The sequence below is a fragment of the Sorex fumeus genome, unplaced genomic scaffold (genome assembly GCF_029834395.1).
Source record: "Sorex fumeus unplaced genomic scaffold, SorFum_2.1 ptg000009l, whole genome shotgun sequence".
NCBI lineage: Eukaryota > Metazoa > Chordata > Mammalia > Eulipotyphla > Soricidae > Sorex > Sorex fumeus.
Genome location: NW_026606066.1, coordinates 30,704,057 through 30,727,270, shown reverse-complemented (window position 1 = coordinate 30,727,270; position 23,214 = coordinate 30,704,057). Strand labels below are relative to the sequence as shown.

Sequence of the window (23,214 nt, the reverse complement as noted above, 5' to 3'; positions counted from 1 at the left end):
ACAAATAGTAACCACTGAGTGGAATAAATGTGAGAGAAAGATCAACAGGGAGAACAACTACAGGAGCAAGCCTGTTTCCCCCGAAGAAAGTCATTTTGAGCTTACAGATAAAGGGTGCCTTTGAAAAGTGGATGTAACACTCAAAGCTGTTGGTAAAATGTTTACTTTAAAAAGTCAGTTTATAAGACACTTTGAGTTCACGAAGTCCTCCACCACTGTAGCCAGCTAATTCCCTTTCCAGCAGTCATGGAGAAGGACAAAAGTTTATTCTTGGGAGAAATGAAAGAAAGGATCCTAAATGGAGAACAGAATGCAAATAAGATGCAGAGCTCAGGGCCCAGGAGATAGCATAAATGGGAAAGCATGTTTGTCATGAACAAGGCCCTAAGTTTCACTTCCAGCATCTGTCTATCATGCACCACTGCATGTAGCTATGGCGTCTCCTAGCACTTCCAGATGTTACCTGGGGGTTTCAGAGTACACCTGGGCCAGACATCGGGTTTGACTTCTGGTGTCTCCTGAACCCTCCCCCAAACCCCATCTTCTCCCAATCCAGGCTGAGCACTGGAGAAAGTGGTTCCCAAGGGGATGTGGGGTAGGGAGGAAACATTGCAGGGATAGGAAGGCATGAGAACATGGGGTGAAATGGAACGGATCTCTGGTTTGAAAGGCACAGCCCAGAACTGAGACACCCAGAAGATAGGAGTCTATAAGCCACATAGCCAGGACTGTCAGGTTTAGTAAGTAGAAATATAAGTCCAGTGAGATTTTAAATTCAGACAATGAATATTTTTAGTATAAATATGTTCCATGCAGTGTGTATAAGACACACAGTTTCTCCTCAGTCTTTTAATGCCTTTCCATTATACATAGGGGCCAAAAATCACAGAACATTTTCTAGAAATTTCCCATATGAAACAAAGAGGCGAAAATAAGCATAAAAATAGGGAACTCAAGTGAAAGCAGAAAGAGTAAGAAAACCACCACGCCCCTGTCCCCTGAAAAACTATTGTTAATAATCCTTAGGAATCTAAGATAATGTGCTCATAAAACAAGAATAGGATGGTCTGATAAACAATAGGAGCAAACACAGGAGAAGAGAGAGATTTTGGAAATTAAGAATGCAGTGGCCTCAATGAAAAATCAAAGGAAAGCATTTAAAATTACAAAGAACAAAAGGCAGCGATATAGAAAATATAGTGTGTTGTTTCATTTTGTGCTTTTAGAAGTATTTGATCTGTTAGCTATGAAGCTATTTGTAAATTTTAATTAATTTTAAAAATGTATTTGAAAAATTTTAAATCCCAAACTCTGCTACTACCTAGATGTATGTCATCAAAGTATCGACCTTTCTAAGCCTCTTCTTGTATAAAATGCAAGCAACAAAACCAATACTATCTTTCTTATGAGTATATTATATACCTTATCAATGTTGTGTTGTATCTTATAAATTGCAATCTCTACAATTTCATTTGCCTTCTTACCAGTTCACTCTGCAGGTCCTGTGGCCCTTGTGTTTGACTTAATGCTTATGGTCTTGTACCTTCTAAATTGATGCATATGGATTTGGACTTTGGAGAAGCCTGTATCCCTTGAATGTTTTTATTTTATGCCTCTGACCCTTGCAGGATTTGGTATTATTTTCTCAAAGGAGCAGCCTTTTTTCAAGACAAGTTTCTAAGTAACTTCTAAAGGGGAAAACAAATCTCCACAGTTGGAGTCCATTTATCAAGCCCTGTTAGGGAAGTGAAGAATCACAGAGTGACCAGTGGAATGCAATCCAGGAAGTTAGTTGCAACTCGTTTTCTCATTACTCTGTTCTTATCTTAATGCTGCAGCCCCTGCTAATGTTTGCTGACTCCCAAAAAGGCTGGCTTGTTCTCTTTTTGTCAGCGTTATTGTATTTTGAGGTTCTGAATAGCTGCTCATTCTCTAATCTAGACCTTCGGGAGGCTGATTCACTTGCCTGTCTAAAGTTGCATTAAAGTGATGCCATATTTTTAGCTAAAACTATCCCTAGGGTTAATGAGGGGGAAAGCAGCTGCCACAACTGTCACCCAGATGCAATTATAAAACATACAATTGCACAAAATATACAATTGTGTATCTGGAAAGGAGGTTAGAAAGGACTCAATCTAACCCAATTCATTTTCTTTATTTTATAGATGAACTGAAAAATTACCCAGTGTGACTTGGCACACCTAACTAAATTGTAGCTAACCTGGAATACTTCCCCTCTGTGGGGCTTTTCTCACAGTCACTGTATTCCATCTCTATAAGGGGAGAGTCAAGGATAGTGGTCATTTGCATTTTATGCAATATTGACCTTCAGAGTGAATATAAATCTGCTGAATATGGAAATCATCTTGAGTTCCTTGTACTCTCTCCCAGAACAGAGTCTGAGACGGGGTTTACCTGCAAGCACTTTAATTTTAGAAATGACATCAGAAATAGGTACTGAGGAATGGGACAGTGAACCTGGGGATAGCAAAACTATGACAAGGACATGTTCTCTAATATGTCACCACTGTGCTCACCAGACTAGATCCTGCAGGAACTCTATGAGAAGACTGCAGAATCATCCAGCGTTATCTAGTCTTCCTCAACCTAGATTCTTCCCTGGGTGTTCATCCCACTCACTTCCAGGGCCTGTACGCCTGACTCCCAGAGGCTCCCCCATTCTGTACCTAGACTCAGAGCAGCACCATGACAAATTAAGCAGTGTGCAGAGCCAGGAGTAAGCCTTGGGCAGAGCAAGGTGTTGTCCCAAAACAAAAATTAAAATTTCAAGACAAGATCTCTGGTTCTGGTAAAGGTAGTCATAGCTTTTGAAAGGTGGGCCGACTGGAACGGAGGTAGCTCCTTGCCACTGCTTTTTACAATTCTGGATAAGCATCTGCATTCCTGACTCAATCAAAAGCCCTCTTATAGTTGAGATTAACATTTGTTTCTTCTGGAGGCTGGGGAAAGTCACTCTGAAAAGGACAAAGAGTAGGTCAGTCCCTTGGGAGAAGGATTTGGACTCAATCCTAGAGGCAATATTTTTTTTGTTGTTGTTATAATGTCAGACCCTCAAAGCAGAAAAGTACTGTAGAATCCCTTTAAAACTCAGCACAAAAACATGTAACTTTCACTTCCATTGCTTTAGGATTTTTTGCTACAAATGACAGGTGATCACAACATTTACAAGTTTGAAAAGCAAAAGGAAAAACCTGATGGGACATTTGGAGTTCACATCCTAAGTCTGGGGATTAATTCTTCAATCTGATTTTCCAACTCACTGAAAACTGTTTCCAGTTTCTGCTGAGGGAGTTTCTGAAATTGATTTCTGTACCTATTTCTGATTCCCTGCAGTGAATAAGACTGATAATTAAATAGTCATTTCAGCATCCCAAGCAGGAATTAGATTTACCCTATCCGTAACCAGAAATGTGACTTTGAGAGAGTCACTTACTTCATCTCTCTTTTCTTTGAGGATAGCCCATAACTCTCACCAATCTCCCTGGGATTTTGATAGTGGTCAGAGAAGATAAAATTTGAAAAATAAATAATTAAAATTTAAGAGCTGGGAGGTAGGATGCTTGCCTTGCATATGAACAACCCAAGTTCTATCCCCAAAATTCCAAATGATACACCAATTTGCAAGGAGTGATCCTTGAGTGCAGATCCAGTAGTAAGCCCTGAGCACTCCCAGGTGTGAAGGAAGGAAGGGAAGAAGGGAGGGAAGGAGGGCGGGAGGGAGGGAGGGAGGGAGGGAGGGAGGACGGAGGAAAAGAGAAGATTTAAGCAAAAAAGCAAATGAAGTTTGCATCATGAAAAATACTGCTTCTAGAGGTGGGCAGTGAGAAAGATCCCAGATCACATGTGTTCAGTGTTCAGAAGTTGACTGTGAAGATGGCTGAAAGAGTTAGAGCACATATCTGGCATGCAGAGGTTCCAGGTCTGATTCCCAGCACTAAATGGTCCCCTGAGCACCACCAGGATGGCCCTGGTGGACCCCAGAACTGCTCGACCCAACACTGTTAGACCAGGCCAAATACTGCAGGGATGAACCCTGAGCACTATTTGAGAGTCCCCCCCAAAAAAGAACAACTGTTTCTCAAATGCTTACTGAGGAGCTTTATATAAATGTTATTCCTATTATTTTTGTGATGATGGGACATCCAGGGGTCATCCAGTGACAGGGATCGAACCCAGAGCCTCCCACATGTAAGATATGTAGCTTACCCCTTAAGCCACAACCCTGGCCCTGCTTTATCCCATTCACTGTTTAGACCAGTTCTAGAATCGATCCTGTTACTGATCTCACACTGTGCAGGAAGTAACCAAGTTTTGGAGTTGCTAAATTGCCCACCATTTTCAACAGTAAAGCTGAGATTCAGGCGAATGATTTGGGGAACTTTGCTATTCTCCTTGCGGTTACATAACTCTCAGTTTAAGAGTACCAGTGAGGAAACTGAGACCAGTCCCCAGAACTCTTGAGCAGCAATAACTTGGAGATGTGTATGCCTGAGGCCTCTGACCCTACGGTTATTTGTTCTCTTGTCGGGTGAGGTGAGTTAGAGGCTTCCTATTTGTAGCCAGACTAAGCTGGGCATCAGAAGTTTGGCATCTCTTTAGCTTGAATACTGCAGTGGAGCATGCTGTGTTGTAATTTAGGATCCATCCCCAACACTTTGTGGTCACACAACACTCTCTCTTATGCCCCTATGGGCATGCCATGTGTTTCTATATCCCTTCTAGAACGGAGAGTTCCACAAATGCTCACATCATTCTTTGTAGCTCACTTTGGAAATGTGAACCCAAATCACTGACTTGTGTAACAATTTCTCAAAATAGTGATATATGACATTGAATTTTCATGTCAGTCTCTAAAGAAGTGTTATATTCCCCTCTTGTATCGGGGGAACACATAGCATCCTGAAGTTCTCTGTGCTTATATCTCCATGCCTCATTGTCTCAGTCTTCCTTTTGAACCAAGAACTAGCCAGTAATTTATATTTTATAAACCCATTTGGGTGTTCAGTGCTCTCTCCATGGGCTTTCTAAATTAATCAGACTGGAGTTGAAATTGTGGGAGAATCACAATGATGATTTTTCACCTTAGCAGTAAAACCTTCCTAACATTTATGGGCTTTTAGTAGATTCAGAACAGTTAGATAAATAGAGAATATGAGCACCTATCTGCACTTATAGATATATAAATTTGCTAAAATTAATCTCCGATTAAAATATACCTGGGAATGGTGATTTTTTAACTTTACAAATAAAGGTGCCTTGCAAATAAATTCCAAACCAGAAAGATTTTCATTGTGGTGATGGGTGACTGGTAACCAATCTCTAGAATTATTTTTGAGGATAAATTTTATAGTTCTGTTCAAATGATGCTTTTTTAAAGACTGCTATTTTTTTTAGTGGAACCTGTGTCAGGAGAGAAAGATAAAAGCCTAATAAAAACATATCTGATTATAAATGAGATTTTCCAGTAAGTTACTTTTCACTTGCTGCAGTATTTGCCATTGTCCTTGAAAACCAAGGTTCCCAATGATCTCTCTGAGAAGTTAATGACATAGTTCCTCACGGCACAGGAGTCTGGATTTTGTGACTTTCCACCTGTGCATTTTAGCAGTCCCAGTTAAGTGCTCTTATTTCTGTGAGTTTCACAAATGTTCATGATGTTGACTTTATATAGTCTATATCCATGCACACATACGCAGCTTTCTATTTGTGTAGGCAAATTATTTCTCAAAAGCTTAGTGAATTTCACATGGTTAGTTGGTAGTAATTGTTACTAAGAAAAATATCTGAAATACACTGGAGCCAGTGAACCATTAACTTAGCCTTGGCCACCTGCAGTTCCACTTCAGAGCAGCATCAGACTTGTACTGGCAAGACTCCTATAACATGCCTGCCTCATTCCTCGACCTTGATACCTTGGTATGACACACCAGGATATCTGGTGGCCCAGATTCATGCTACACACATTTGACAACAACTATCTCAGAGACCAGAATGAGAAGACAGGGAACCTGAAACTTACTTAGTTCTGCCTACAACTTCCCTGGGACTATGACAAAATAACTTCCTTCACTGGAGTTTCCTTGTCTGTGAAATGAGAGATGCATGGTAGATTTTTCTCAAGGTTTATAATGCCTCTCAGTCACAGTCAGTCACAGTCCTCCCGTTGTTCATCGATTTGCTCGAGCAGGCCCAGTAACGTCTCCTTCGTGAGACTTGTTGTTATTGTGTTTGGCATATTGAATACATCACGGGTAGCTTGCCAGGCTCTGCCGTGTGGGCGAGATACTCTTGGTAGTTTGCCGGGCTCTCCAAGAGGGGCGGAGGAATTGAACTTGGGTCGGCTATATTGGCTGTGTGCAAGGCAAGTGCCCTACCCACTGTGCTAGTGTTTAATTAAAATGCAAGCTCAAAAGAAACATAATAATAATTATTCCCTGACCAGCAAGTTTATATATACATATATGTATACACACATATACACACATACATAAGTGATACATGTGTATATTGTCACTGTCACTGTCACTGTCCTCCCATTGTTCATAGATTTGCTCAAGCGGGCCCAGTAACATTGTGAGACTTGTTACTGTGTTTGGCATATCGAATACACCACAGGTAGCTTGCTGGTCTCTGCTGTGCAGCGAGATACTCTCAGTAGCTTGCCCGGGCTCTCCAAGAGAGGCGGAAGGATTGAACCAAGCTTGACCGGGTTGGCCGCTTGCAAGGCAAATGCCTTACCACTGTGCTATCTCTCCAGCCCATGTGTATATTATATATTATAAATTATACATATATAAATCTACATGTAGAAGTAGACCAACAGAAACAGAAAGAAAGGAAACAGGAGAGAAAACTCATGCACAAATCTAGAAGGAGACAGATGCAAAGATGTTAATAGCAGGACTGAATATAATAGGAAAAAATAAAAGAATCAAATTTTTGTCTAGGAAGTGGGTAAGTAATCACTGGTATATATTCACACACTGCTTAATGTGTGGATACCATTTGAAAAATGCCCACTAAACAATTTCTTGCTGCATACTCATCATCAAGGAGAGTTACACTCACCAGATGGTATCATCTACACCACACCTGAGCTAGGTGGTTGAAGTTTTTGGGACCGCCCTCATCTGTGCAGTCTGCCATTGGCTAAAGTGTTCTTACGTGTTGTATGACTCTACTGATTCATAGTGTGCACCACCACAGAACTGTGAAAAGGAATAACCTTGAATCATGAATGATCTCATCAACATTGATTTGCCAAAAATGCATACACTAGGATATCATTTATAGTTTGAAGATATGCTTGAGTGTCATATATATCTTACCTAGTAAAATTATATCACCTCTAAAATTATAACACCTTTAAAAATCAGCTGCCCCAGGTGAACAGGCCTAAAGCATAGAAGCCTCAATGATAAAGAAAGAGACAGAAACAAGAGGGGAAAAGCCTGAGCTCAGGGGCCTAACAGTCTCATATATGAGAGCCCTGATTGTCCTGAACATACAATATGTATTGCTTAGACCCAGTAATCATTATCATTATCATTAACAACATTCTTTGATCAAGTGCCTAACTATCTTAATCTATCTCTAAGATAGGCTAAACTTTCACACATCCAAGTACCTTAGTTTATCAGGATAAACATCTTAGTAATGTACTTTCTCAAGGGGAGATTCTTCCAGGAGAGGAAGCAGAGGTAAAGCACTTACAGGACCACTACTAGGGCAGCATTCCACCACCAGGGACATCATTCTGGGTGAAAGGTCCCATAAGCAACCCATCCTGTGCATCTCCTTTAGCTGTCTATCTAGTCCCTAACAAAAACTTGCCATCTTGTGGTGGGAAGAAACGAGGCAGAAGCAGTAGTGGGGAGGTATGCAGGGGTCTGTTTGCTTCTAGGCTGAATGAGGGATAAAAATACCCTCTAAGTCCACGATATAATTATTTACATGTTTAGGGCAGAGCGATAGTATATAATGGGTAGAATGCTTGCCTTGCATGTAGTCAATAGGGATTTCCTATGTTCCACCATATGTTCCACCAAGCCCGCCAAAAGTGGTCCCCGAGCACAGAACCAGGAGTAAGCCCCGAATACAATAGATGTGGCCCCACAGTGGAAGGGCGTTTGCCTTGCGCACAGCCTGTGAGGCTGAGCCCGGTTCGATTCCTCCGCCCCTCTCGGAGAGCCTGGCAAGCTACCAAGAGTATCTCGCCCCTACGGCAAAGCCTGGCAAGCTACCTGTGATGTATTCAATATGCCAAACACAGTAACAACGAGTCTCACGATGGAGACATTACTGGGCCCACTCGAGCAAAATCGATGAACAACAGGAGCACTATGCTACCGTGCTACATTTTAAATATATATTCATTTGTGCAGAATAAATTAGTATATGAATTTTGCATATATCACTTTAAAGTCCTACTTGCATCCTTAAAAAATATTTACTTTCATCTATCCTGATTTTCCAAGATTATCAGGGAATTTAAAAATTGAAATGCATTTTTGTTTTGATTTTTAAGAGCTAAATGATTTCTTCAAACTACATGTAGTTAGTTCAGTTGTGAGCTGTTGTTGTTAGCAAAACTACTGTTATTATTTCTACCTCAGGCATTGCCATATTAAGTATCAAACTGCATTGATAGTTGTTTGATACTTAGTGTCAAACAACTCACATCACCTTAAAGATGGAAATTGAGGCTCAAAAATATGGAATCGCTTTTCAAGAAGCACACATGGTAGCAGCCATAGTTGAGCCCAGGTTAGTATGAGCCTGGACTTGGGCCTTTTCTACTCTACCACACCTTTTCTTTCTTTCCATTTATTAAAAGATGTCACATCAGTCTTTTTTATTGAATCACCATGAATTTCAAAGATATTTGTGATTAAGTTTCAGGCATGTGTTCTTCTAACACCAAACACTTCACCAGTGCCCACTACCCTCCAACATTGTCCACAGATTCCCTCCCACCCATCCCCCAGCCTACCTCTGTGATAAACATTTCCCCCTCCCTCATTGTCCTAGTGTTCGTTCCCTAACTAATTCCCCCTACCCCTGCCACAGTGCCAAGCTTCCTACTGAAGACCAGTTCTTCTGTTCTTCATTTCTATTGCCATTGTGTATTTGATATTCCCCTATAAGGTTTCTTTTTATCTCACATACACGAGAGATCATTCTGTCTCTGTTCCTATCCCTCTGACTGAATTCATTCAACATGATACTCTCCAGATCCATCCAGGTTATAGCGAATCACATAACTTCATCTTTTATTGAGGCTGAGTAGTATTCCATTATATATATGAACCATCGTTTCTTTTTCCAGTCATCTATTTGTGAGTATTTGAGTCATTTCTATATTTTGACTATCATATTTAGTGCTGCAGGGGACATAGGAGTGCAGACGTCTTTTCTGCTTTGTGCTTTGGGGTCCTTGGAGTATATTCCCAGGAGTAGAATTGCTGGGTCATATGGAAACTCAATTCCTAGTTTTTTGAAGAATATTCATAATTGTCTTTCCAAAAGGCTAGACAAGTCAACGTTACCACCGGCAATGAATAATGTAAATATTTGCAAAAATAATTTATTCCTCCCTTGTATCCTTATATCCTGACCAGTACTGGTTGTTGTTGTCTTTTTCATGAATGTCAGTCTCTGTGGTATGAGATTAATATTTCATTGTTATTTTTATATGCATTTCCCTGATGAGTAGTGATATAGAGTGTTTTTTCATATGCTTTCAAGCCATTTGTACTTATTCTTTGAAGAAGTTCCTGGTCATTTCTTCTCCCCACTTATTGATAGGGTTGGGGTTTTTTTCCTGTAGAGTTCTACCAGTGCTTTATATATCTGGGATATTCCACCACCCTATTTCCACTTGGCTCACAGTTCATAGTGGTGGTGTGAAAAGACATGACCATTGCCATAGGGAAGAGAGTGGGAAAATTAAGAAGACAGTAAAGTGATATGAAGAAAAGGTATTGCCAAATCTGAACAGCTAGAAGAAGAGTTACTGAGTCCTTATGTTACTATGCATTACTATCTCAGATGATTGTTCTAAGTTTGTTGTAGAAATAATACCATACAGTGACATGGCTCTGAGATGTATCAAGGAATAGGATCTATCTCTCTCTCTCTTGAATAAGCATGCAAATCATATATTTGTCTACCTGACCTACCCCTTTCCAGGTAAATGTAATAAAGAGTCTCATTTAATGACAAACACATGATCGATTTAGGATGATTACCCCAGACCAGAAATAGGACAGTAACTTGCCAGTGTCATCATATCTTTGTCCTCCAAATTATAGTGGATCAGCACTGAGTGTCTAAGATTCTGCTCAGACTTCTACCATAAATGATGGATAATAGCAAGTATTTCCCCAAGAAGGATGCCTTAAAATATTCTGATGATGCTATTCTAAGGTTAAGTAAGATTAAACAGGTTGGTGTATATCAGAAAACAACAGTCATCCAAACACTATAAGGCTGGTGACTTGGTGACTCACCAAGATAATTATATCAGAGACAGCATTTCTCAGACCCATGAGGCCCAGAAAATTTCTTTGTCTTCGAAAATTGGTATTGTCTGGGATGAGTATGGAAATGATATGTCAGGATCTTTTAAGATACTTTATCAGAAAGTATCAAAAACAGTGAAAACTTGGGAAATGATTTTTAAAGATTCAAAATACTGACATCCTTTATGCTCTTTCTTAATAAGAAATTAAGTTTGTAACTAGATTAAATAAAACATCGAAATAAAATAAATTTTCCTTATATTCACATTAGAATGTTCTCTTCTTGTCTTTTCATATCTATATAACAATGTGTATCTCTATGTGTATATTAAGCATCTGTAATAGATGAGCACTGTTAAATGCTTTTATGTATCATCTTGTTTAATTCTCAGAATACCTGTGTGAGTCAGAAAATATAATTCCAAAATTAGAGATTAGAAATTTGAGGCTCAGAAGCTTTACATTACTTCCTAAAATTGCACAGCATGTTGGTAACCAAGCAATTATTTAAACAGTTTTCTCTGGTTCCAAAGTGTTTGCACAGCACTAAAATGGTGACAGCTATTTCTAACCCAGAAAAAAATAATTTGTCCTAAATTTACTACCTGAGAGTTTATCTCGAATAAGCCTACAGCTCTGTTCTGTGTTGAATGACAAAAGAACACTCCAGTATTGCTCCCACTTTATATTTGTCCTTGACTCTCTTCTCTGATTTTCAATAAGTGTCATAAGAGCTTCTCAGCAAGCAGTTGCAAATGCAGGAGCACATTGTTTTTTACTACTTTATGGCTGGATAATCTCTGCTGTTGTAAATACATTCAGAAATGATTGTGACTTTTTTTTGGAAACCTCATTCTTTTTTTTAAAGTGATTTATTTTGATAGTGCTTTAGCCTAATAATTTCAAATATTAAGTTACTTGGTTCAGGTGGTCTTATATTTTCTCATAAATGTGTTTATGTCACCCCACAGACTGAGAAATTTCATTGCATCTTTTCCCCCCCTTTCTATATTTTATTTTGTACAGGAGGAGAACTGAATTCTTTGAACTTGTCAGTAAAGGTGAATATGACTGGAACATCAAAAACCATCGTGATATTTTTCGGTAAGAAAGAGCCCTTGTGTATGTGTTTCTTCATACTTTTACTATTTAGCCATCTTCCCAGACAGTACTAAGCACACAAAAGTAGCTTACCTATCTTAGCTTATATTCAAAATGTTAGGAGATTAGTTGGATACTTAGGAAATAGATAATGTCCTTTTGTCTTCTAGTATGCTATATTTTTGCCTCCTCTTCATAAATTTGCCTTCAAAATTAAACAATGATATTGGAATTGTTTAGATTTCAATTAATTCTTTATTTCTCCTGGGAGTATAGGGGTAGTGAGGTACAAACTGGAGGGAGAAGAGACATTTGAACCTGAGAACACAGTAATACAGAACCAAGGGGAGTAGTGAGTTAATTTTTGTATTTTCTTTAGGGTTAGGAGGTGGCATAGACAGAAAGCAATGGGAATAATTCTAATGGTAGAAGTAAGGCATCTGCGTTAGACTTCACAGACTTCCCAATTTTTAAAGGGTAGCAATAAAGCATCTTTTTTATGGCGCACATTTTACCACCCAGTTGCAGATGATTAGGTTTCATTGTAAGTCCCCACTTAGTGTGACTAAGATTGAGATTCTTCTTTTCTCCTCTCTCTCTCCCTTTCTCTCTCTCTCTCTCTCTCTCTCTCTCTCTCTCTCTCTCTCTCTCTCTCTCTTTCTCTCTCTCTCTCTCAGTGTGTGAAGCAAGGTCGTTTTTATTGAAACTTATTTAGAAAGATGTGAGGGGAGAGAAAGGGAGAAGTGTGCATTCAAGAAAGAACATAGAGGGTCAGAGCGAAGTGGGTAGTCCTTTGTCTTGCACTCGTCCGACCGGGTTCAATCCCCAGCATCCCATATGGTCCCCCAAGCACCACCGGGAGTAATTCCTGAGTGTAGAGCCAGGAGTAACCCCTGAGCATCGCAAAAAAAGAAAAAGAACATAGGCTTCTCCAGAGTGGAACTAGTCAAGCAAAGAAACAGACAAGCAAGAAAGATGTGTTCAAGAGAGAAAATGGGCTTGAAAAGCAAGCCTGTAGTCAAGAGTCTTTAAACATGCAACTCAAAGCAAAATAGCATAAAAGAAAACCTATCTGACTTTGATTATCAACAAGAGGTAAGTTTCTCCAGCATATTTCTGTTACAAAAGCATCACTCCAAACACTTGTAAATATTAAACAATGACTTGTATTCATTTATTTATTCATTTTCCAACCCCCTTATCCAAGTTTATGGTGGAAGGTGCCGAGTCTACCAATCCCACTGCCTAAGGATATGAAGCAGGACCCAGCCTGAGAATGGACACCTCCCATGGTGTTCATTTATTACACACACACACACACACACAGGCACATGCACACACACACGCACAGCACTCACTGAAATTTCTGAGATTGTAGCAAGCAAGTACATCTCTAAGGTATGGAAGTAAACAGTACAGAAGAAAGTCCTCCAGACAGGGAGAGACTGTGTACATGTCTCACAGATGGTGCCCTTACTGTCAGCAGCATACACAACCAGGGTTTCTTCCTCATCAATGCTGAGCAAAAATGGTATTACTCAGGGACACGCCTTTTTTCCTTTTTCTCATGCCCAGGACTTGTCGCCACCTCACCCATTGCCAGCCTCCTGCTGTCTTTTCCTTGTCCCCAAGCTGGTCATATGTTTCCAAAAAAGCTGCAGAGGATTCTGGGCTCACTGAGTTGGCTCTGCATCCAGGCACCCAGGAAAATACCACAAGCCACGTGTTTACCTACATCTTTCAAGACTTCTGCTACCCGCTTCTCTGCAGCTGATCCTTCCTCATGTTTTCCTCTCTTTCTATCCCAACCCCACTCCACTCCTCTGTCTCTACACTCTTTCTACATTCTTTCCTGAGAACCCCTCTCCTTTGGGGTTCTTTGTCCTTTCTGGTGTGTGCATGTGTGTTGAGGAGGGGCTACTCGTCTCAGCACTAGCACTTCCATCATGTCCTTATTTCATCTTCCCTACAACTATCCTCAAACCCAAACCCAGCCTTACTCTATCCGTCATTCTCCTTTGCCTAGAAGTTTCCAAATTTGGGTGTGTTGTTGTTGTTTGCATGTCAACATTTCTAGGCCCCCAGATATGCTTCCATCTCCTTTGTCAAAACATCATCCCCACTGTTGGCCACAAGTTTCCATCATCATTTTTCTCCTTCCCATCAATGAATACCATATTTCCATCATGCCTCTTAGCATTAGGAAGGAGATTTCTTTCTTTTTTTTTCAATTTTGCAATATTTTTATTTATTTGAGATTTATATAATACATAAATAAATCAATCTTGTTCTTATTACTAAATGAAAAAAATAATGCCATTAAAATACTTTCAACATTAAAAATATATTTACTTATTTGGGTGGGCCACACTCAAATCAGGATCAGGACTTACTCCTGACTTCGTGCTCAGAGGTCAGCCCTGGCAAGCTCAGGGGACAGTGTGTGGTGCTGGGAATAGAATAGGCTGGCTGCATGCAAGGCAAGAGTTGTATACACTGTACCATCTCTCTGGCTCCCACATTTAATTTTTTTAATTAGTGAAACACCATGAGGTATAGTTCTAGACTTAGAAACTTATGTGCTTGGGTTTCAGTTATACAATGATTGCGTACCCATCCCTCCACCAGTGCTCATTCACCACCATCAATGATCCCAGTAGCCCTCCCCAACACACACTCCTCCCCTGCCCTGCCTCTGTGGCAGGGCATTCCACTTTGCTCTCTCTTTCCAAACAGACTCAAAGTTGAAGGATGGAAAACAATCCTGCAAGCAAACAACCCCTCAAAAAAGCTGGAGTGGCCTTACTAGTATCAGACAACATAGATTTCAGGTTGAAAAAGATTAGAAGGGACAGAGAAGGCCATTTTTTATTAATCAAAGGATATGCGGGTTGAGCTTTCCTCCCCACCCCGACCAGGGCTCCGGCAGCTGAAGACCTCCAGGACCAGCCACCACCATGCTGAGACCACTCTCCGCACACATGAAGGTACTGGCAGAGGGACAAATCCACGCGGTTTCCGGGACCGAGATCTCCAAGCCTACTCGGATTGGAGTCGAGCATCCTCCACCCAGATCCTCCAAATTCCAGTAGGCGGGGGTCACACCCACCACCTGGCCCCCTGGCGCCGTGTAATCCCATCAGCGGCCAAGACTCAGAGACTATAAAATCCAGCTCCCGGAACTGCGCGGCTGCATTTGCGGCCGCGCGACATCTTATCAGAACTTTTTTTATGACATCATATTGTCTCATTCCTACTTTGGACAAACTTGCAGGCTATCGAATACAGCCTGCCCACAGGGCAGAGTCTGGCAAACTGCCTGTGGCGCACCAAATATGCCAAATACCAGTAACAATGATGGGTCTCATTCTCCTAAAGAGCCTTGAATATAATCTCAGGGCTAGGATGAAAGAGACGTTACTGGGGCCTGCTCGAGGCAATCGATGAATAACAGGATGATGAATGAATGAAAAAAAAGGGATATGTACAGCAGGAAGAAATTACACTCCTAAACATATACGCACCCAATGAGGGACCAGCCAAATACCTACAAAAACTGCTAACAGATCTTAAGAAGGACATTGCGAGCAACACAATAGTAGTTGAAGACTTCAACACCACCTTATCGCCTCTGGATAGATCAAGAAGATTAAAAGTGAGCAAGGAAATAATGGCTCTGATGGAAGAAATAGGAGGGCTAATAGATCTATATAGGATTTATATCCCCCAAAAAAAGAATACACATTCTTTTCCAGTGCACATGGAACATTTTCCAGAATAGACCATATGCTGGGCCACAAAGCATGCCTCAACAGAATCAGGAAGATAGACATTCTGTCAACTACCTTTTCAGACCACAGTGCACTGAAGATAGTTCATCATGTACAAGATTTCTTTCTTTGCAAATAATTTTTGCTTCCATGAGCAATTATGGGAACATACTTTCTGCAACAGATTAAATCATTATATATAAACCCCCTGAATCTCCTTCAAGCTCCACTCCCAATTCCCACACAGCCGCATAGCACAGCTGTAATCTGTTATCAAATTGCTGTATCTTTCCAGACCATTTCGAAAGCATCTATATATGTGTATTTTCCCTTAGGAGAAAATCTCTTTGGTGTAGAATTCCTTGTTTTCAAAGAAAGTAGACGTTTACATGTCCATCTAAATTGACTCACTCCCTCAAGTACATGACTAAACATTCTTTCTAGGTCCACTTCTCACCATGTCCCAAGGTAAGGACTTCACGGGGTGGATTTAGTCACTTCTTGACTGAGAAATGGAGTCTGGGAAATGTGATTGCTATTCCTGCCAAAAGTCACAGGTTACAGCCTCAGGAGCAGATCCCAGGATCTTTGTTCTCAATTTCCTTGATCTCTGCAGAGCCCACTAAAGCATTGACTTTTCCTTTCCCATTATTCCTTGAGATTTTTTACTTTCTCCTGACTCTTCCATCTTCCTCTTTTCCAAATCCTTCCTCCTTCCTGGTCCCCTGAGTGTAGCTCTCCCCACACCTGTCTTTTAGTCCCTGTTTCCTGGCAAAACAGTGTCCGACACACCCTCTGCCTACAACTCCTGCCCTTGTCTCAGACCTCTTTTAGGCATGATTTTAAAATTCCAGACAAGCCAAGTGCCTCAATAAAGAAATTGAGGTACATAGACACAATAGAATACTACTCAGTTCTAAGAAAAAAAATGGAACCATGAAATTTCCTGCTACATGAAGGAGCTGGAGAGTATCATCCCGCTGAGTGAAGTTAGTCAGGAGAGGGACAAACACTGAGTCTCCCTCATACCCAGGTTGTGAAGAAACAGAATAGGAAAATAACAAATGCTCAAAGGCAACAGAAACTGAGAGCTTGTCTTCAGCAGGAAGTTTACCATAGAGCTAAGAGGGCGGACGAGGAACCTGAGACAATAGTGGAGAGCATGGTGCTGGAATAGTTTATGTATGAAATCTTAATAACAATTTATAAATCACAGTGCCCAAATTACATAAATAAAATTCAGGCTCATTCCCCATTTCTACCTGGATATTTTCCTACAATGGTCTACTCATTTTTTGAACAGGAAATTTCAAATATATGGAAAAAATCTCATTTGGAAATTTTTTATGTAAAATAGGGCTATTCTGGTGGTTGGGGTGTCTCCATTCACCCCTTTTGCATGCCACTCCTTCCTTCCTCCTTCATTTCATAGTTAGGCTCAAACACTGCACCAAGCAGGGAGGGGACCTCTGGGGAATATCACTGCAGACAATTTTAAAGCAGTAATAAAATCAATGTTGAGTTTGTTTGCTTTTCATTCTTTCTATATGCCAGTCATCTAAACAATGAGATCTTTCACCCTGAGAAAAATCTTTTTGCTGATGTCCACACTAAACAATGAGGTTGTTGTTAAATATCAAAATAACTGATATAAAAGTTTCAAATCAGCCCATTAACCTTTAATTGTGCATGCATCAACCTGGACCATTATAGTAAGATCAAATCTGATCCTATCTTCCATCCTTTTTCCATACTCCTTCTCTATTTAACTTCAGAATATTCACTGAAAGTAGTGACTTGCTCAGACTCCATCGATCCCTTCCTAGCTTCCATTCTTTTAAGCTGTGTAACCTTGCATAAGTGACTTAACCTCTGATCAAAGGAAAAAGACACTTTGTAAAATGCAGCTAATAATGGCATCCCTACCTCATAAAGTGATTATGTGAACCCCTCACCAACCCCCTGTAGTGCCTGCTCAATAAATGGTAGCTATTTAAATTACCATAATCCGAACACCTAGAAGATTCTTGATCAGCTCTTTGATTGATTGATGATGATATGAATCTGAGAAGTAAGCTTTGTGTTATCAAGCAGCTGGAACCTCGGTAATTACCCAACTTGTGATACAAGTAGGCAACCTCACACAGAGATTATTTCCTGTCCTGGAGAGAGACACAAAGTACAATGTAGTACTTCATCTGGTCCCCCTGAAGCACCAGCCAAACCCAAAATGAGATGCATCAGATGTAACAAGGGGGGTGGGGGGAGACTCTTAGGGGTTGCTGATAAAAACTCCTGAATCTTTGGCTCACACTGGGAAGGTTAGTCTCTCCCTGCTTCCATCCACCTCACTAAAGTAGGCGTTAACAGCATCCATCTCTGAGAGCTGCTGAGGACTCAGTTAGATAGCAGTGGGTCAGAGTGGTAGCCAGATGGTAAAGCTCTGAGTACAAGAACTGGGCACACAGGGAGCATGGCGAGTAACTTGTTACAAGATCAGAATGAATGTGGAGACAAGACTGATGCATCTCTCTCCATACGCTAGTGCTTAGCAGTGGCATGGTTGGGGGTCCACGCTGCCTGATTGAGGGCTATGGCTGCCGTGTGCCTGTCAGTGCCCCCGCCACCACCTAGGCAGCTCCACCATCTGGACAGCAGACCACTTTCCAGGATTCAGAAATGTTGACCTCTGACCTGAGCAAGCCCTCTGACTTCTAACAACACATCCCTCTCTTCCCTAGCAGTTAGCCTAATCCTGCTTCCTCTGCTTGAAACTCTTGTTCCTTTTCATCACCTAGATTGGTTTTAGTACAAAGCAAGTAGATTTGGGACAGAATGTGGCTCATGGTTTCCCCTCCCACCACATCGAATTAGAAACACCAGAGCAACCTGCACTTTTAAGTTTTATCTTCAGCTCCCTGGCTTAGTAGGAATTCTGGTAAATCCCATAGAAATCTCTCGCTCAAAAAAGCAACTTTGATTTTTTCGGTGTGTCCAGATGAATAAAAGCTCATGTATATTTCTTCTTCATGAAGATTATAAGATGGGGGTATAACCAGGTATCCTGCTGGTAGCTTGAATCCTCCGGGAAAATCTTAGCTATACAGAACAGATGAAATTAGCCCCTAATGTGTTCTGTGCTTCTCTGCCCGTAGAAGCTCCTCCATCCTTGAATCAGTGATACTTGACAAAGCACATTTTATATATATAAATATAAATATGTATATATATGCATATATATTCGTATGCGTGCTGGACTCATTCCCTTATTTATTGTAAAAAAACAAAAGCATCTTCCATTAAAAGCTATTTTAAACTTGCTTAGCTCAGGTGTGGAGAAACTAGTGCTCCGCCTTCCTTGAGCTGCTGCAGACAAAACAAAAGGGCCACCGAGGGTCTGAGCCAGCTTTGTCTTCCTAAGCTGTGCAGCCACGTGACAGTGATGCTCGAGGCGGGGACTCTGCACAGAGCTTCCTTGTAGAACTGGCCCATTCCCATTTTATTTATGTATGTATCTGAGGTGGTTTGTTTAGAAATGCAACAATAGATGATTCAGGATTTTGTTGGGTTCTGTTTTTCAGATCAATGTTAATGACAGCCTGTGACCTTGGAGCCGTGACCAAACCGTGGGAGATCTCCAGACAGGCAAGTGGTGATTAATGGCAGGGCTCAGCCGAGTAGGGACTGGAAAGTAGGGGACAATATTCCCAGAGCCTCCTGCTACCAGGCTCTGAAACCCTAGTTAATTTGCATCAGTATTAACATGGTGTTAAAAATAGCAGGAGGTTTCCACACCACATACTATATTGCATGAGTCTTTCTTTATTGCCACCACTGAGTCATTTTTTTTCTCATGCTAAGGTTCTTTGACACACTAGACCCAGATAACACTGACCATTTCTAATAGCAGTACTTTCAAAAACTGTTTTTAAGTAAGCAAAAGATCTGGAATTTTAAACACAAAGACATGGACACACAGACACACAGAGATAGAGACACATACAAAATAGGAAGGTAAAAGGAAATTCCATTTTCTTTAAGACAAGTTAGAGATCAGAAGATTTTTTTGATCAAATGTGCAGTTTAATTTGTTCCAAAAATTATGCCATTCTACCCATCTGGTTTCACCACCATAAAGTGTTAGTTCCAGATTAAGAATTTGTTTTTGGTTCTGTAACCATCCAACTTCAAGTTCTGATTACTCATAGTACTTGGAGGTTACTAACTCTTTAAGTTTTATGAGGCACCTACTGGGTATGCTGTGGAGTCTAAAATAATAACATGGTATCTTTTTTTAATAGATTTTTTTAATTGAATCACTGTGAGATAGACCCTTACAAAGCTGTTCATGATTAGGTTTTAGTCATACGGTGTTCCAACACCCGGCCCTCCTCCACCAGTGTACATTTTCCAGCACCATTGTGCCCAGTTTCCCTCCCATCACCCCCACCCTCCAGCCTGCCTCTATGGTAGGCACTTTTCTTCTCTCTCTCTCTCTCTCTCTCTCTCTCTCTCTCTCTCTCTTCTTCCCTCCCTCCTTTTGGGCACTGTAGTTTGCGATACAGATGCTGAAAGGTTATCATAACAGGGTATCTTAAGGTTCAGTGCTTCAGTAAAATTAGATGCTGTCTTATAAAAATAAGTAATATTTGTTCACTAAATAGTTAATTAAGAATGAATGCTTCATTTGTATTATATTTCATTAAATCCTCAAGACCCCTTTTGAGGTAGATATAGTTACTATAGTTGGGTTAATAATAGAAATGCAAAGATACCAAATCCTAGCCTTTGGAACCAATGAACAATACGTTAAAAGGAAAAGAGTCTAAGGACCATCATTAGCAGCAGTAGCAGCAGAAGCATCCTGGAGTATACAGGTGGGCCATAAATCCAATCAAATTGTCCTTAAAAAAAGAGGCTCAGAGAACACTTACACATTCATAAAAGAAGGTGGTATTAATTACCCCACCATCACCCACATGAATAACAATTCACTGATTAGAACTTGTCACAGGAGCCTTCCAACCACTACATATAATCTTTCTGTGTACCTAGAAACTGGAAATCCAGAAATAGTTAATGAAAACATGGCTACTGCAGTTTCAAAAAATTTTTTTTAAAAGGCGGGGGCTGGAGCAATGGCGCAGCAGGTAGGGCGTTCGCCTTGCATGCGGCTCCCCCGGGTTAGATTCCCAGCATCCCATATGGTCCCCTGAGCACCGCCAGGGGTAATTCCTGAGCGCAGAGCCAGGAGTAACCCCTGTGCATCGCTGGGCGTGAACCAAAAAGCAAAAAATAAATAAAAAAATTTAAAAAATGCAATTCACTTTTCTTCTTTCTAGGAAAATATACTTATGTCCCCAAGAAAGATGGTTCAAGCATCCCTCTAGTTACAGTATCAAGTCCAAGATATCTGGATGGTCCATATTCTATATCCAGCTAGGATGCAAATTAAAGACTTATATTTACCCAAAATATAGTCATCACATAGTTGTGATGTTTGGTACAAAAACTTTCTTAAACATTTAGTCATTTACTTTGAGTCTGGTGATTTCTGGTTGGCAATAGACACTTTAACATTCAATTCTTTATACGTTTTTAATTTCTTTGCTTAATCATCAGGAACAAAGAAATATAACATACATGCATATTCTCTCTCTCTCTCTCTCTCTCTCTCTCTCTCTCTCTCTCTCTCTTTCTCTCCCTGATTTCTAGTACTTGGGATCTGACAGGCACCAAGTGAAAGAACCATTTATATCATTGTTCTTAGAAATTTAGTCTTGTTGAAAGGATATCTGTGTGCCACTTAATTTATTCAAAATATTTAACAATGGGTGGATGATCATAAACTTGGTTTGATTCTTGTTGCAAATCTGAGTCTTCACTGGCATTTGTTGTGAAAAAACATACCTCCTTTTGGTTTTTATAGTTTGGAGCTAAGAAAGTCAGCTTCATCTTTTATCTCTAGAAATAACTCTTTTCTGGTTCACTTTTCATACCTAGCAGAACATAGACAATGGCAATCTTCCCATGTTACTAACAACTTTATTTTCCAAAGTCCTCTCCTAATACTATGCATTTGGGTTTTTTTGTTTGTTTTGTTTTGTTTTACCTTGGGTTATACTTGGCTGTGCTCAGGGCTTACTCCTGGCAATGCTCCAGGGTCCTTATGGGGTTCCTGGGATCAAACTGGGTCAGCCACATGCACAGCAAGCACCTTACCTGCTATTCTATCTTTCCAGTCCCAGTATGTGTTTAAAATACATTATCTGATTTATTTCTGTGAGAATTGCACCAAGTATTTTGCTTCTGTGTAATATAAGTCATGGTGCTTATAACATTTTTATATTTATAGTCACATATTTTAGGATTTCTTTTTTTTTCTCTGTTCCTCCTCATTCTTCTTCTCTATCTCACTCCCTCCTTGTCCCACTCTGTTTCTTTCTTAGAGCAGTACTTTGCATTCAATATTTATGCTCACCTCACAGTCCAATAATTCAAAGTGGATGGTTTATTAATAACTCCTCCAATTGAACATTAGTTTTCATGTTAAAGTGACATGTTTGAAGTTTCATAAGGCAGGGTAATTATGAAGGATTTGTGTGAATTAAGGCGCTTATTTCTACAACTTGGACCACCCGTCACTTCCTCACGTGGGAAGGCCTTCCTTACAGTGACATTTGAGATAGATTGTAGAGAAGACTTTTGGGAATTGTGGAATGTAGAACTGTGCTCACTTCTACACATAGGCTTATGGAGATAAAGAGGGAGAAAGGCATGGAGAATGTGAAAATAGGGTTGTTAGGAGGAATAAAGATTGAAAGTATGCAGGTAAGGTATGATACTCCAGAACCTCTGGGAGAAAATAAAGTCTTGGTCTCATAAAAAGCTATACATAACCATAAATGAAAAATGTTTCAGGTGGCTGAACTTGTAACCAGTGAGTTCTTTGAACAAGGAGACCGGGAAAGAGCAGAACTCAAACTCACTCCTTCTGTAAGTCCTTTCTTTGAGCTTCACTTGTATTTGTTGTTATTGTTTTGGAGCCAGAGGAAGTTGGGTCAACCGGGGACCAAACCCTGCTGGGCCTCACACACACATACACACACACACACAAAGGTGTGCACTTTACCCAATATCTGGCCCCGTGCTTACCTCCTGCATGACATTTTCAAAAATAACTCCAGCTCATGATTTTAAAATGGCAAAGGCTGAGGATGAATTTAAGGAAGTCCTCCTGAAAGCTTAAACCTTTAATTAATTAGATGCTAACCACTCAGGTTTTCTGACTAAGAGTGCTGAGCTACTTCACAAGCATCCCCTGAGCATCCACAGTGGAGAAAGCAGGGAGGGAATGCAAAGTGGCATTTGAATAACTCAGAGCCGAGTGCATGTATGTGGCCAAGGGCCACTTTGGAATAGAAATACAGAAAGAAAAAATAATCGAAAAGCAGGCTGTCCAGCCTTGAAGAGCTAGAATGGTTAGTTGCAGTACCTAATGGATATTTTAGGTTTTATTTTTCAATTTCAAGCTTTGCAAAATCCCTAAAGCAAATCATTTCAAGCCTCTGTTTCTTGGTTTACAAAATGAAAAGTTTCACCTGGGGAGTTTGGTTATACTGATTGAAATGTTATTTGTATTGGATTAGTCCATTCAATTATTATTTGAAAATTTGCTGTAGGCTTGGACTATGCCATTTTTATTCACGAGAATACGAAAGACAGATCTTAGCATTCTCAGAGCTGACAACTTCTTTGTTGTTCTTCTTGAGGGGGACTCCCAAGAGGTGATCCATCTC

The 23,214-nt window shown here is 40.4% G+C and overlaps 1 protein-coding gene across 1 annotated transcript in view; it reads left to right on the top strand.

Annotated features, from left to right (window-relative positions):
• The window catches only part of PDE11A (phosphodiesterase 11A), a 461,319-nt gene that overhangs the window by 392,986 nt on the left and 45,119 nt on the right, over nt 1-23,214 (top strand). Inside the window, exons 16-18 of the mRNA XM_056110237.1 lie at nt 11,571-11,648; nt 18,997-19,060; nt 22,337-22,411. Coding sequence (XP_055966212.1) covers nt 11,571-11,648; nt 18,997-19,060; nt 22,337-22,411 — 217 coding nt within the window. The remainder of the gene's footprint in view (nt 1-11,570; nt 11,649-18,996; nt 19,061-22,336; nt 22,412-23,214) is intronic.